At 41.4% G+C, this 15,597-nt stretch overlaps 1 protein-coding gene across 2 annotated transcripts in view; it reads left to right on the forward strand.

Moving 5' to 3' along the window:
• ELP2 (elongator acetyltransferase complex subunit 2) overlaps nucleotides 1-9,147 on the forward strand; it is a 47,494-nt gene extending 38,347 nt beyond the window's left edge. For both annotated transcript variants that reach the window (XM_007110921.3, XM_007110923.4), the window contains 5 exons: nucleotides 1,510-1,702; nucleotides 3,092-3,213; nucleotides 4,746-4,879; nucleotides 5,610-5,723; nucleotides 8,587-9,147. In XM_007110921.3, the coding sequence (XP_007110983.2) occupies nucleotides 1,510-1,702; nucleotides 3,092-3,213; nucleotides 4,746-4,879; nucleotides 5,610-5,723; nucleotides 8,587-8,743 (720 nt within the window). In that variant the 3' untranslated portion in view covers nucleotides 8,744-9,147. The remainder of the gene's footprint in view (nucleotides 1-1,509; nucleotides 1,703-3,091; nucleotides 3,214-4,745; nucleotides 4,880-5,609; nucleotides 5,724-8,586) is intronic.
• The last annotated feature ends 6,450 nt before the right edge of the window (nucleotides 9,148-15,597 follow it).

Here is a 15,597-nt window from a genome sequence, read left to right on the forward strand (position 1 = left end):
TCTTTTTTCTTTTTCTTTTTTTCCTACTCTGTGATTCGTTTTGTCTTTTAGGTATCACTGTTCTTTGTTGCCAGATAGCTAATATTTTGGAGTGCCATTATTTCGTGTATTTTGTCTGATCTTGTAGTTTTTTTCACACAAGAGAGTAAATCTGGTCCCTGTTACTCCATATTGACCGGAAGTGAAAGTTTCTAAACTACTAATTACACAGTTAATACACAGAAGTATTCTTCTTGTAAAGTATTAAAGTAGTATGGAGGTTCCTCAAAAAGTTAAAAATAGAACTATACCATATGATCCAGCACTTCTTCTTTTGGCTGTTTATCCAAAGGAAATGAAAACATTAATTTATAAAGATATATGTACCTCTATGTTCATTGTAGCATTATTTACAATAGCCAAGATATGGAAGCAACCTAAGTGCCCATTGATAGAGGAATGGATAAGGAAGGGTTGGGGGGTGTGTGTGTGTGTGTATGTGTGTGTGTGTGTGTGTGTGTGTGAGATGGAATATTACTCAGCTGTAAAGAAAAAAAGAATGAAATCTTGCCATTTGTGGCAACATGGATGGATCTGGAGGGTATTATGCTAAGTGAAATGAGTAAATAAGTTAGAGAAAGACAAACACCAAATTATTTCATTTATATGTGGAATCTAAAAAACAAAACAAATGAACAAACAAAACAGAAACAGATTCATAGGTACAGGGAATAGACAGGGTGTTTTCGGTGGGGTGGAGGGATGACTGAAGTAGGGGTTTAAGAGGTATAAACTTTCAGTTATAAAATAAATAAGTCACAGGGATGTAAGGTACCCATAGGGGATATAGTCAATAATATGGTAACAACTTTGTATGATGATGGATAGTAACTAGACTTACTGTGGTAATCATTTCATAATGTATAAAAATATTGAACCACTATGTTGTACACATGAAACTAATATAATATTGTATGTTAAATATAACTCAATTTTTTTTTAAATTTTATTTCTTTTTATTGAGGTATAGTTGATGTATGATGTTATATAAGTTTCAAGTGTACAACATAGTGATTCGCAATTTTCAAAGATTATATTCCATTTATAGTTATTATAAAATATTGGCTATATTCTCTGTGTTGTACAATATATCCTGTAGCTCATTTATTTTATACACAGTAGTTTGTATCTCTTAATCCCCTACCCCTATCTTGCCCCCCCATCCCTCTCCCCACTGGTAATCACTAGTTGGTTCTCTATATCTGTGAATGTGCTTCTTTTTTGAATATAACTCAATTTTAAAAATTCTGATTTCAGTACCAGTCTCTAATTGTTCATCATTTCTAATTCCAGTCTGTGTCTTCTCAGAGGTTACACCTGGTTATAGTATTTATAGTATTTTCTCAGAAGTTGTGTTTTTTTTTTTTACACAGATACATTAAAAATACCATAGAAACAATATATTATTTTGAAAAATGTTTTCAGTTTATTTTACTTTAATTGCTTTATTGTTTCATCTCTGTCCTATAGGCAGCTAAGAAAGAGCATGCAGCTATCATTCTTTGGAACACTGCATCTTGGAAACAGGTGCAGAATTTAATTTTCCACAGTTTGACTGTCACACAGATGGCCTTCTCTCCTGATGACAAGTTCTTACTAGCTGTTTCCAGAGATCGGACCTGGTCACTGTGGAAAAGGCAGGACACAATCTCACCTGAGTTAGGTAAAACAGCTCCTGGTTGAGAAGATTATTAGTGAAACAGTTATGTCCATTTACCTACTTTGAGCAGCTATTGGGTAAAGAGAAACAGAAATGATAACAGGGTGAAAGGCAGAGTCTGGTTGTTGTGAGTCTTTCAAAGTTTTGTGATAACTGAGGAAGACTTGACCTTCCTTGTAAGGATGATATGTATTCAGACATCTCAGTTAAAGAAACATAAAAATCTACATGTAGAAAATTTGGATTTCGCAGATGGTTACAGAATGCCACCATAAAACCAAATGGATGTTATATACTGAGGATTTTATGGGACAAGAATAATGAATATACAGTTAAATTATGAAACTCAGAAGGACCATTGTCTTTACCATTCACCTACCCACCTCTGTCACAGTGATAATTGGGAGGAGTGTTTTAGGCATCCATTTGTGAATAACATGACCCCTGGGCAAGATGTTAACACACCAACCTGCATTCTACTTTGGATCTGGCATAAATTGAAAAAAAAAAAAGGAAAAGGAAAAAAGCTTCGTGTGATTGCAGCAGTAGCCTATTCTTATTCTTCCAGTTTCATTGAGTAGGTAAAATCTACAGAGCGTTTAAAGTACTTTGTGTTGTTTAATCCTGTTTTTAATTTTTCCATTGATAAAACCTACTGCAGTTTGATCTTATGATATTTTTAGTCCTTTGGGTTTTTTGTGTTTTAGAGAATACCAGGGACTATGACACATACTGAGCAGTATATGTTGTAACAGACTGATTTCGTTTGCAACTAGTGATTTCCTAACATGCAACTTTTACTTTTTTAAGAAAGTTAAAGTGATATTATACTAATAACAAATCCTTTAATTTGTTATATCTTTATGGATTGTGGATTAATAGATACATTAGTCTACCCTCCATACACAGTTATGTCTTTTAGGTTTAGTCCCTATGAGGGCTAGAAGTTAGTTACCCTACACTTAAAATATTGCAAGGGAAGAGATTTTGTTTAAGTTCGTTTTTTTTTTCTTTTACATTATTTAAGGGTTCATTAGTCTTTTTTTCCATAGCTTAATACACAGATCTGGCTACTTCTGAGTAAGTTTAAATTTCATCAGGCTTCTTCCATAAGCATAAATTGAACTTTTAGTTAAGTGTCCAGAAGATGTTTGTCATCAGTCACTAGAGAGTGACTAGTCAGTATAAAAGCATTTCCTACTAGAAAAATAATTGTATGCACATAGCCTTCTGGTGAGGGATCAGCTGCCTGGCCTTGGTCGGTTGCAAAAGTCTGTGTATATAAATTGATTGTTAAATTACATGTTGTATATGGCATTTAAACATAGCTTTCTAACAGGTAAAAACCAGCTTTCTCCACTTTCTCCACTAGTGCATATGTGTTTCTTTCAGACCCAGTTTTCAGTCTCTTTGCCTTCACTAACAAAATCACTGCTGTGCACAGTAGAATTATTTGGTCTTGTGATTGGAGTCCTGATGGAAAGTATTTCTTCACTGGAAGTCGGGACAAAAAGGTAATTTTTTTTAACTTAATATTTTTTCAAATGTAAAATAATATTACAGATGTGTTTGGATAAAAAACACATAATCCTAATTTTCTGATACATCTTTTAAAAATCAGTTTATGTATTTCCTTCTGTGTTTTTCATATGCATACATAAAAAGGCTTTTCTTACTTGTTCAATTCTATAAATACATGTCTCTGAAATATCAAATAAGAGAAGTAGGCCCTTCAGACACATGGCTATCAGATGGCCCCAGTAGGAGAAAAGTAGTAAATGAAGTGGGTCAAGACTAAGAAAGTAGGAGAGCAGGAGTGGATGGAGGGACACAGGGAAAGACAGTTTCTGCTTTTCTTTTTTGTACTTTTGTGAATTTAAAATTCTTTCTATAATGAATGATTATTACCTTTTCATTCATCGGAGGAGGCGGGGTGTGTACCTGTGTGTGTCACAAGCTGTGAAAAAAATCAGAACAAGTTAGCTAGCAGTAGGTTCTTGACCATGACCCTCGCCCTTGTTCTCTGGGAAATGTTCCCCTGGCCTCTGGTCTTTCCTCTGTTTTTATGCTCTTTAAAGCATCCTTTCCTTTTTCTGTACTTCCTGCAGACCAGAGGTGCTGAGGCACTTGAGCGTTTCCTCTCCTCTCCTGCCCTCTCCAGTCACAGTCATGGTACAAGTTACAGAAGCAGAGGACTAACACAGCATGTTGTCACTCAATGAAACACTGAAATGTTAGCATCTGAAGTGCTTTCTCTCAGACCTTTACTTCTGTCATTTGCCTATTCATTTCTTCCTCAGCATTTGTTTTCCTACTCTCTGCTAGCTGCTCAGGCAGCAGGACTGCTTCTGCCTTCCACAGTCAGGCCTGGTAGCAGATGGTCCAGCTGTGGCTGTCACAGTTAGGTCAAGGCTGAAACAGACAAAGCATCATCCGCCATGCAGTCTCAGAAATGCACTCCTGCTTGCTTGGGCAGAGCCCTCTGCTCAGAATCTTGCTTTGGTCCTGCATTTTCACTTCCCTCTCCATTTCTTTGTGACCATTCACACCCTTTTGAGGCATGAGCTTCCAGGAAAGCCTCATTTCTTATGCGGTGTATCATCAAGATTAGGGCCTCCCGAGTGAGCTGAGCTGATTCCATGAGCAGTGGGTGGTGTAGAAGAAGAGCCAGGGACTTGGTTGGTTTCATGCATTTTGTGGTAATTTCTTGGGGTGGTGCACGAGCACCTTGAGGACGTGGTGGACAGAATCTCACTGGATCAGAACTGGTTTCCTGAGTGTAAAGAGCAGGCTAAACACCCCTGGTCTCTGAGCGGGGACAGTCATCTTTGGACCAGCACAGTTGGGTAGTTGAGGTCTCAGAGACATGTATCTGCTACATGGTGGCTTCTCTGTGATGCTTGAAATGCTCAGGAGTCCTGGAACACAAATGAAAATGATGCATTTTTTAAAATGTCAGTGTCCTCTATGCCATTGAAACGCTCTAATGCATTGCTAGAAACCTTGCAAAGAGAAAGTTTTACAGAGTTTGATCTGTCTGTGTTAGGTGGTTGTCTGGGGTGAGTGCGACTCCAGCGATGACTCCATTGAGCACAGCATCGGCCCCTGCTCCTCCGTTCTGGACGTGGGCGGAGCTGTGACTGCCGTCGGTGTCTGCCCAGTACTTAACCTTTCCCAACGGTCAGTCTCTGTGTGGGGCTTCATCTTATGTTTTCTTTAAGAAGACCACTTAGATTCTCAATGTGTAGCCCTCTTACACTTTCATTTTTGGGTTCTCTTAGCTTCCAAGTTAACTATTTTTTTTATAATGCTTATGTTTCTCATAGGATTTCTTTTTTGTTTTTAACAGCATTTTATTTTATCTTTCTGATCAACCCCTATTTATTTATTTGTTTGTTTGTTTGTTTAGCTGTGCCACGTGGCTTGTGGGATCCTAGTTCCCAGACCAGGGATCAAACTCAGGCCCCCCCACACTGGAAGCTCAGAGCCCCAAACACTGGACCACCAGGGAACTCCCCTCATAAGAATTGCTAAATTGATATAGCTTGATGATATTCAACGTGGTGAAATAGAGATTGGGAGTGTGGCTCAAAGGTTCTTATTTCACCAAATTTAGGACTGTGGTGCTTTGTCTGTAACAAGTATCTTCGGTAGAACAAGGGTCTCTGCTGCCAGCCAGGGAAACCCTGGCTCATGGGCCTTGCCAGCAGAGGGCAGAGGTAAAACTGTGAGCATCCTCGATGGAGAGGAGGCTCTGTGAGTGCACAGTAGAGCAGCACACTGGATCCTGGGCCTGAATTTTAAACAGAGTCCTTTGTAAGCCAGAGACAGTTGGGAGCACTGAAGAACTACTGAGATAACAGAAGTTCATGCTAAATTAATCACTGTCTTTCCCTTCCCTTAAAAACAGATACATTGTTGCAGTAGGATTAGAGTGTGGAAAGATTTGTTTATATTCTTGGAAAAAGACTGATCAAGTTCCAGAAATAAATGACTGGAGGCACTGTGTAGAAACAAGTCAAAGGTATTTACTTCCTATTTTTGCTTCCATCAGATTAGATAGATACCATGGAGTCTTTAGCAGCAAATCTTATGTCACATTTGCATGGAGAGAAACACAAATCTGTTCATGGTGCTTACTGCTAATTTGTACCTCTGTGTTTTGTGACAGTCTCTTGAAATTGACGTTTGTTACTATATTGCACTTGTTTGTTAAAAGTTTATTTGACCAAATTGCTTGTTTGCATGATACTGTGTTTACAGACAATGCATTGGAGATGAAAGTGATTTTCATAATGATGAGTTTCAGAATTTGACTAAGTAGAATCTTAGTAAAATTTAATTCAAAATGTTGGTGGTTTTTCGGAAATATTATAGATTGTGTTTGGTAGCCGAATCTCGTGTTTGAACACGAACACTTCAGCTCACATCCTGAAATGGAGTAAACCGTCAAGTACACCTCAAAGCCCTGTGACCAGCCTTCAGGCAGAGTAAGTGGTCCTGAGCCTCGTGCCCTGGGCGCCTTTGCCACCTGAGCTTGCTCAGAGCACCTGCTGTTTACAGCCTCTTCCTCATCCACCTGCTTAGACAGCAGGGAACACTTTTTAATCTACTTCTTTACCCATTTCATTAATTAAAAATGACTAAACTTTCAAAAAGTCATTAATGTCATTCTGTGTTAGACTTTTTTTTAGGATTCTTCAACCTTCATGTATTTAAACTATCCAAAATATAACTTCAAATACAATTCCAAACAACAGCATCATGAGGAAGGTCATTGGCTTGATGCCGAGAGACGTATTGTACAAGATATACCTTCCAGGGGAGTTGGTCTCCTTACCGGCAAAGCATGTTAATGCTCATGATAATTGTATTTATTTAAATGTATTTAAAATGAGATCTGCTTTATTACTGCTGTCCTCATGGGTTCTCTCCCACCTCTCTGATGCTGGGTTTAGCTGTTGAAACAGTTCATGCTATTGGCTTACTGAAGAGAGAGGTATCCAATGAAATTCCATGTTTCAGGCATTTGAAATTTCCTCTCTTCCTGGCCTCCCCTCCTCTTCTTTTCCTTCCTTTCACTTTGCCCTACCCATGATGCTTGCTCTGCCTCTGCCTAGTACCCAGACCACTTCTGTGGCCCGAATGTGGAACAGTGGCAAGAAGCCCCTCAGAAAGTATGGGCAGGAGGGGACAGGTACAGAATTTGAGTTTTTCATTTAAAATTTTTTTAGTCATTATGGTGACTTTGGATTTGCAAGAACTAATTCCTGGCTTACCTTCTATTATTTGGATTGCTAATATTACACTTATCAGATTACGAGTACTTTTCAAATGAAAGGTTTTGCTGATAATGAAATATAAACGAAGGTAATATAAGCAAACACTGACTTCTAGGTTGCCTCCCCAAACTCCCAGTCTTCTAAATGTGATCTGTTAACACGCTGGATTTAAAGAACATTACCAAAAAGAAAAGAAATGAAACATACCATCTCAAAGCATATATAGCCAAATAAGTACTGTCCCTAAAAGTAACTTCTCTGGGAAGCAAAGTACTATATATATACTAGTCTATATATATACTTGTTTCAGTGATGTCACTACTTCAAATCATTCTTTTAGTGAAATGAGAGAACTTTAATATTAATCCAGAAAAAATGAGATCCCAGTGATGTTGCTGTTACTTAAAATATTTTTGGAACTTCTCTTTAGGAACTGTGTTCAAAACTAGCTTACTAGTGATGCAAGAAAACCAATTATGACACCTTTTATATAAAGTTTTCCTCATTTTGACCATTCACTTTTTTTTTTTAGCTTAACCTTCATCTTATTTATGAGTTCATATCCAGATGACTTTTGACTTCTTTCAGTAATCAAATTCATCCTCAAAGGAAGATGAACTCTCATTGAGAATACTCAGGTCGTAGTCTATGTGGAAGCATTTCCTTTAGGAGAATTTCAGGAAACACTGAGGCACAACAGCATTGTTGGAAAGTGTGGACCCTTCTAGAGTGGCCGCTTGCAAGGGCTCACAGTCATTTGGTGACTTAGGTTCTGGTGTGCTGATTTTTTTCATCACTTCAAGGCTATACTTCATTCTTTTGATCCTGAGAGTACATTGGTGACAGGGATTCTCAGAGTCTGCAAGTATAATTTGTGAGCTCAGGTATTATTTTCAGTGTTTACTGCTTTAAAACTTGCACCTTATTCACCTTATTCCATTTGGGTTTGGAGGACTAGTTTGCAGGTTAAATTTATAGAGGATATTATATTTCATAGAGATTTATTAATAATCTATGTTTGGTAGCATCCTAGGTCAGCCATGGGGGCTGGGGGGAGTGCGTTAATATGAACATCTTGCCCAGGGTCATGCAGTTACAGGTCACATTGGAGACCAAGGTTCTTTCACTGGGTAGTTTATTAAATCTTTCACTATCTTTCCTTACCCAGCAGTAAATAATGAGAGTAAGTGTCCATTCAAGTTACAGGGATGTCAGAAGATCAAATAATGTAGAATATGTTGCAAAGTTGGAATTCTTTAGAAAAGAAACACATTTAGTAATGTTACCTGAAAGACTGATTTTAATAGTTAAAATTGATGGTAAAAGCAAAATTTGACATAAATACATTGTCTATGTCTTGCTCCTTTTGGTGGTGTCCTTGGTCAGTAAGTAAAATGTTTTCAAGCCTAACATAAAATTGCTAAAATATTAGTGATGATATTTTAAAATCTGTACATTTAGATGTTCAGGTTTTGACTTCTATTTATGTTAACAACACTAATAGGAAGAGCATACTAATTGAATTAATATGCAGGTGAGCACCCAGAAAAATATTTCGTAGTCATAGCATACATTCATTTCATGATTTCTCTATCTTTGTTTTAGCCAAAGTCATACACTTGCTATCAAAAAATTATGCTGGAAGAACTGTAATGGAAAAACTGAACAGAATGAAGCAGAAGGCACTGAATGGTTACACTTTGCAAGTTGTGGTGAAGATCACACTGTGAAGATACACAGAGTTAACAGATGTGCACTGTAATGGACTTAATGACTGCAAGCATATACTCGCTGGTGTCTTAAAAATATTTATCATGTAAATAGATAACCTTTCTTTACCTCATAATTTCATTGCATTTCATGCTTAAGACCTATGGCAGTAGTCCTTATGTGAGTCTCAGACCCTTTGAAATATGATGAAAGCTACAGACTCTTTTCTCAAAATGTTTATATACACACAGTCTCAGAACCTTGCCCATACTTTCAGGGATTCAGACCTGCATCTGTGTGTCCCAGATTGAGAGCCTCTATTCTTTCTTTTTTCATGACCAAATTTGCCTAATTTTGTGTCATCTTGGGCCTTCTCTTTTCAAATGTTTGGGACGTTTCATTATTTACTACCCTCCTCTGAGGGAGAGCCTCGAAAATAAAAAGAGATAAAACCCAGATTACTCAATTTTTATTTTAACAGTTTTTGTAAATACGCAGACCACACAAAGTGTGGTCTTGACCCCTCCCTCCCAGTACACACTAACCATTCTCGGAATTTGGCAGGTTGTGAGTTTGAACTGTAGTCGGTCCCTTCTCTTATTCTTTAAAAGTACATAGATTCTTCCTTCAGAGTTTGACTTAAAGTGCTTAAAGTAACTGAGAGATATAGGGGCTGGAAAGTAGCGTCTGAATCCCCTGAATTTCTGTGAAGTTGCAAGGACGAGTCACAGGAGGAGGGATGAAGTCATGCGTGTGAAGGCTGTCCCCCAGGGAGAGGGAGCGGTGGGAGCAGAGGGCAGAAGAGCACACCAGAAGGGCAGTGTTGGGTGTGCCTGCTGAGCTGTGGGAGGCTGCCCGCAAGAGCTGAGCACTGGGGGTTGGGTGGAGAGAGGTTAAGAGAGGGTGTGGGAGAGCCTGCGAAGACTGGTGGGAGAGCCAGGCCTCTCCTGACCCTGTGGGAACATGAACCACCTGGCAGATTTCCACTTTGCACACTGTACGTAGTAAATAGCTGGAAGGAGGGAGGCGAGGATTTTCTTGGTGGGAGTTTATGCTATTATCTAACATGACATTTTACTTCCAAAGAAGTTAAGTGATACTTAGTCCAAAGAAATTAAGTGACACTTAGTCTAAATGAAGGTTTTTAGACCAGAACTGTCCAGTATTTCTAGTCCAACAGAAATATAATGTGAGCTACCTATGTACTTTAAACTTTTCTGGTAGCCACATAAAGTAGAAAGAAAGAGGTGTAATTTATTTTAGTGACACATTTGTTCAAACCCAGTATATCCCAAATAGTATCGTTTTCATATAGTCAGTGTAAAAAATTATGGAGATATTTTACCCTTCTGTATGAAATCTTTGTACACTACAAATTGCATTTTACACTTAGAGCTCATCTCAATTCATACTAGCCACATTTCAAATGCTCACTAGCCACCTGTGGCTAGTGGCTGTATCCATATTTGGACAGTGCAGTTCTAGACCACTGAATCTGTATAAACTTGTCTTATACCCTTAGGGGTGTGTGTGTGCATGTGAGCGTGTATGCACCAAGGCAGTGAGCACCTGAGCTTCTTAACCTCAGAAACCAGGATGCTCTGAAGTATGATTTCTTTGCTTATCTGCTGAAGGATCTGAATCTTTCCGTTGGCACACAGCAGTTTGTTCAGATCCTGCGCACATGGGATTCCAGAGCAGATTCAGTGGACTAACAGTCCTTTAGAGCCTTTTCCAGCACGGAACTCAACCCCCTAAGGTCTCCTGAAAGCAGGCCTAGTCTTAGAGAGACCAAGTTCATGGTTAGTTGTTGTTTTGCCAGTTGTAAATAGACAGTTTTCCCAAGTTGTCCTGAAGCATCTTCCTCAGTAATCACGTGTGTAATTAATTCAGTTCAGTAAGTGTTCCCACGACTTGCTGTACATTTGGACAGTATATTGAACTTCATAACATACATTGTACTTTTACCATGATGGTCTTCATCTGCTAAAGGAGAACACTTTGAACCCTACTGTAGTAGTTCATAACATCTAAAGCAAAAGGCAGTCTTGCAGCTTTGCTCTGGAGTTGCTGAGGAGTATTTCAGAATCCCTGACCTGCCCTTCCTTGTTTTCCCTGATAATTTCATTTTTATGCCTGAGTCACAGCATCAAAGCTCAGACTGATGCCACGTGCCAACCTAAGCAGTTGCTATCTTCTGACCTACATGACTTTCCTAGATGGAGGAGAGGTGATTGGGTTGTGTTCCCAGCACATGTTTACCTTGGGCAACGAGGAGCCAAATCACTGTCTTCCCAGTAGCCTTAGGGGGAGCAGCCATGGTGATTGGTTCCAAAGACCTGCTGTGGGAATTTGGGGGGAGGCTGTGCCAATTCAGGAATAAAATAAAAGCCAGAATCATTCCCTGTCTTAAATTATCCTCGCCACCATAGAAAATCTTGGGTTGTCTGTAAGAAAAATGCAAGGCCTTCTACCCACTTCTGTACAAATCCTATGTATTTCTCAAGGCAGTCTGGGTGAGGGTTGGAACCCCGATGTAAGGAATCAGAAGTGTGTTTGAATCCTGGCTTACAATGGCTATAACTGGGTAAGCTTTCGCCCTCATTTCTGTAAATGGAGATAATATTAATGGATCAGTCTGACCTCGATTCAGCTCTGTGTGAAAGAAAATGCAAAATGTTCTTTCTGGCTTATTGCGAGATAGAAGTTTTCTCTCTCAAAAGCAGTCAAGGTAGGCAGCCCAGGTTGGGCAGGGAGCCTTCTCAACATGGTCAGGGGACCCAGGCTCTTTGCTACCATCCTCAGCATGTGGCTTCCTCACTATCCAGGATGGCTGCTTGGCTCCTGCCATGACCTTGGCATCCCAGCCAGCAGAAAGCAGGAAGGCTTAAGAGGCTTGCCCCTAACTTTAAGAAAACCTGGAAGTCCACACAGTTGTGCTTAATCTCTGTGGCCTGAATTTTGTCTTGTAGCCATACCTCAGGAGAGGCTGGGAAATGAAATCTTTATTACAGGTGGTCATGTGCTTAGCTGGGAATTGAAGTGCTTTATTCTGGAAGAAAGAACAAATGTCAGTCTCATTTCATAAAAAGTAACCATAGGGTGGTTTTGAGGATTAAATGAGCCAGTGCATGAAAAATGCTAGCCCAAGGCCTGGATATAGTAAGACACCAATAATTGGTAACTGTTACAATTAAATAAGGCTCAGCTCATGTCACCTCCAGAGTCTTTATTAATCCCCTCATTTCAAGTATTCTTTCTCTGAATTCATAGTATTTTCTTCTCATTTTCTTTTATGGCATTTGTTACTTCCTATGTTTTATTAATGTATGTCTTAAGCAGTATCAATTAGATGCTTTCTATGGTAAGAAAAGTTTGTCTCAAAAAGATACAGGGAATTATTAGGTCACATAACTGTAAACAGTCCAGTGGTAGGACAAAGCCCATGTATGGTTTGACCAGGACACTGTTTCCCTTTCTCTAATTCTCTCAGCTCTGCCCTCTCCATGTGTCAGTCGTCTTCTAAGGCTGTCCTATCTCATGGCTATGAGATGGATGAAAGCAGCCCCTGAAGTTACATATTCCCTTGTTCATTCCTATCAGAAAGAATAAACGTTTGGGAGTTCCCTGGCGGTCCAGTAGTTAGGACTTGGCACTTTCACTGCCGTGGGCCCAGATTCAATCCCTTGTCGGGAAACTCAGTATCCTGCAAGCCGTGTGGTGAGGCCAAAAAAAGAATTAAACATGAAGTCCCTAGCCTTCCTCTGAGTGGACCATTCTGAATTAATCACAGTGGTCAGAGGAAACCACCCATTGAGTGGCTGGAGCCTGCCCATGTAGCAAGAGCATGAGATTACCTATTCTGGAGCTGGGGGCAGGGTCGGTCCCATTAAGACCATGTGGTTGCTCTACATGGGGTGGTTTTCCAAGGCAAAATCGGAGGGGCAGTGGGTGCTGGATAGGTAACCAATGAAAGCCAAGCGTACAATCCTACTAAAGCCTAAACATCAGGGCATCGGATTTGTTTTCTTGTTTTCTATAGCACCTAGCACAATGTAGCTGGCCCTGTGTACTGTCAAATATTTGCTGAATTCAAGAATAAGTTTGATCGCACAGATGGCTGGCTGGTGGAGGAAGCATTCTCCAGTGTAATCCACCGGTCAGTAAATAGGAAAATTGGCATCAGATCCTTTCCCCTGTGGCATAAAGAAGTAGGGAACAAAGAGCAGGAAGGAGATGTCAACCCAGAAGGGAACAAGAAGGGCATGGTTTGGCCCAGTCCACCCACCCTTGAATGAACAGGGAGAACCTGGGCCCCCAGGAAAAGGGCCTCAGCTGTGGGTCCACCCACCCTCTCACTCCTGTGGTCTGCCTAGTAGTACTCGGGGCGGAGGGCCGGGTGTTGTTTTGAACATGAGTCTGGATATAACGGAGACTTGTTCCCAAACATGGTGATTTTGAGCTGCCCTTTGAGCTTCTGTTCACAAAAAAGGTCTCCTGTCACTCCAGGGGAGGGATCTTCGTGGGGTTTTCTGATCTTTTTTTCCACTGCTCTCACGTTGTTTCTGCCAGAGTTTCCAACCTCCAGGCTCTGGAGAGAAACCTGCTCCACCGCTGTCTCTCTTCCTGCTCTGCAGGCCTTCTTCTGATTTCTCCGGTATCAGGATATCTAGGTCAGTAGGTTCTCATTGTTAGGGAGGTATGCATTTCACTTCTGGCAGGAAGCACCAATTTCATTATCCAAACTAAATTCAACCTCCTCTGAAACACCGACCCCATCTCAACAACTTGGCAGAAAATGTGATCCATCATAATTGCCAACTCCCAACTACCTCCATGATCAAGAGGCCTTGGGGATTTTAGCCAGTGGAAAACCTCTACCCTTCCTTACCATTTAAGACTGGACCGTTCGTTATAATGGAGCTTCCATCCCCACCAGGATAACAGAAATGCTCACTTAGGTCACTGCACATCACCGAACCAAGCAAGTTGAATAATCTGATCAGTCCTTGTCCTAACTGGCTTTTCAGCCTTAGTTACCACCAAGGTGCTCTCCTCTAGCTCTCCTCCCATCTGTCTGACTGTACCTTCTCATTAGTCAGTGGCATGGAGGCAGGTGATCCTTAAATGTCACTGGCCTCAGACACACCTCTTCCCGTCCCTCCTGGACCCCAGCCATGCTCCTCTGCACTGTAGGGTCTGCCCTGCTCTCTTGCCTCAGTCCCCATCCCTACCCCTCATCCCCTATCACAGGCTGTGCTCCAGCCTCACTGAAGTTCCTGCTTTGGGAATTTTCTGAGCCTTTTGCACCTCCAGGCCATTGTATGTGGAGTCCTAGGTGGAGGAGGCTCAACCTTTTGAAGGAAGGCCCTTTCTTGGGCTCTGCAGCACAGAGAGGCGACCTGGCTGTAGAGCCATCTTCTTCACTGTCCTGGGGGCCTCTCAGCCCAGAGGCTGCCTTATGGACTGTTGTCTTACCAGCGCCTATCATGTTCCTAGCTGGGAGCAGCTTCCCAATGAACATTGAATGAGTGTTCCTGCCAAAGCACGTTTTCATCTGCAGTAATTCAGCTTGGACAGTTCCAAGAGGTTGTAGCTGGTTTCCCTGCCCCCAATTCCACCACCCCATCCAGCCTGGGCACAGTCATTAGACAGTTTGGTCGAAATCACCTCTTGGGGACACTTTCTTGCTCAAAAATCTTCGGAATGAAATTCTATTCCCTTAGACTGACTTAAACCTGCCTTTCAAAACCTGCCCCCAAACCTGCCCCACCTCCTTCCTCAATCCCCACAGACTCTAACTCTGAGAGGCACTCACTCAACTGTTGCCAAGTGAGTGAATGAATAAATAGTACATGAATGAATGTCTCCTGTATTGTGGAGATTCTCAAGAATGGAGTCCATTGCCAGGGAACACATCATCCTGAGTACAGAACCAGGCTGAGTGCAATGGACCAGGGGCAGAGCCTCACCAAGGGGGAAAGATTTTAAGACAAAATTGGGGCTGTCTACCCAATCTGGCTATAGACATATTTTTCACAGTTCTTGGTCGAGAGAGGGGTGTCCGGAGGAGCTGAAGAGCTGTTTCACTACAAAGCTATGAACTTTGGGTGCAGAGGCTGGCTGCCTGGGACCTCAGCATGGACCAGCTCAGGCTATTCCAAGGTCCCAGGGCCGGCAGATGGACCAGGGGAGATGAAGCAGTGGTAGGCCTATAGCACAGGAGTTCACTGAACGATGAACACGTGTAAGATGTTCACTGATGGGGACTGGAGGTTCTGCTTCAGGCAGGGTAAGAGCGAGCAATCCGATTTCTGACAGTCTCTTTCTGGCAGTAGAGGCCCAGGGAATCTTGGTGAAATGCACTTGAAGGTGCCAATTAGAGACTGGGGCTCCCGATGTCCCCCCCCCACCCTACCCTCCCTTCTTTACTGTGGCCCAGATCACAGGCTTCCTCCTTTGGGGTGCCTTCCCTGGACTCCCTGGTTGGAAGGAGCTCCTTTCTCTCGTCTCTCCTGCCATTCTACACTTGCATCCTGAAGCGAAGCAACAGGGCACTTAGCCCCCATTGTCTGTGTCATTTCCCTACGTGGATGTAGGCACAATATCTTCACATCCTCCTGAGCACACAGTCCCCTGGGCAGAGCCAGGGGCTTAAAGATACTTCTTGACTAAGTGGTAATTCAGTGGTTTTTAATGGCCTTAAGGGTTCTGCACTGTACATCAAAGGACATAGTCAACAGAGTGAAAAGGCAACCTACAGAATGGGAGAAAATATTGCAAATGATAGATCTGATGAAGGGTTAATATCCAGTCTATATAAAGAACTCCTACAACTCAACAATAAAGAAACAACCAAGTTGGGGGCAGAGCAGGGGGGAGCAAAGGACTTGAACAGACAGTTCT

This window comes from Physeter macrocephalus, chromosome 19 (genome assembly GCF_002837175.3).
Source record: "Physeter macrocephalus isolate SW-GA chromosome 19, ASM283717v5, whole genome shotgun sequence".
NCBI classification, from domain to species: domain Eukaryota; kingdom Metazoa; phylum Chordata; class Mammalia; order Artiodactyla; family Physeteridae; genus Physeter; species Physeter macrocephalus.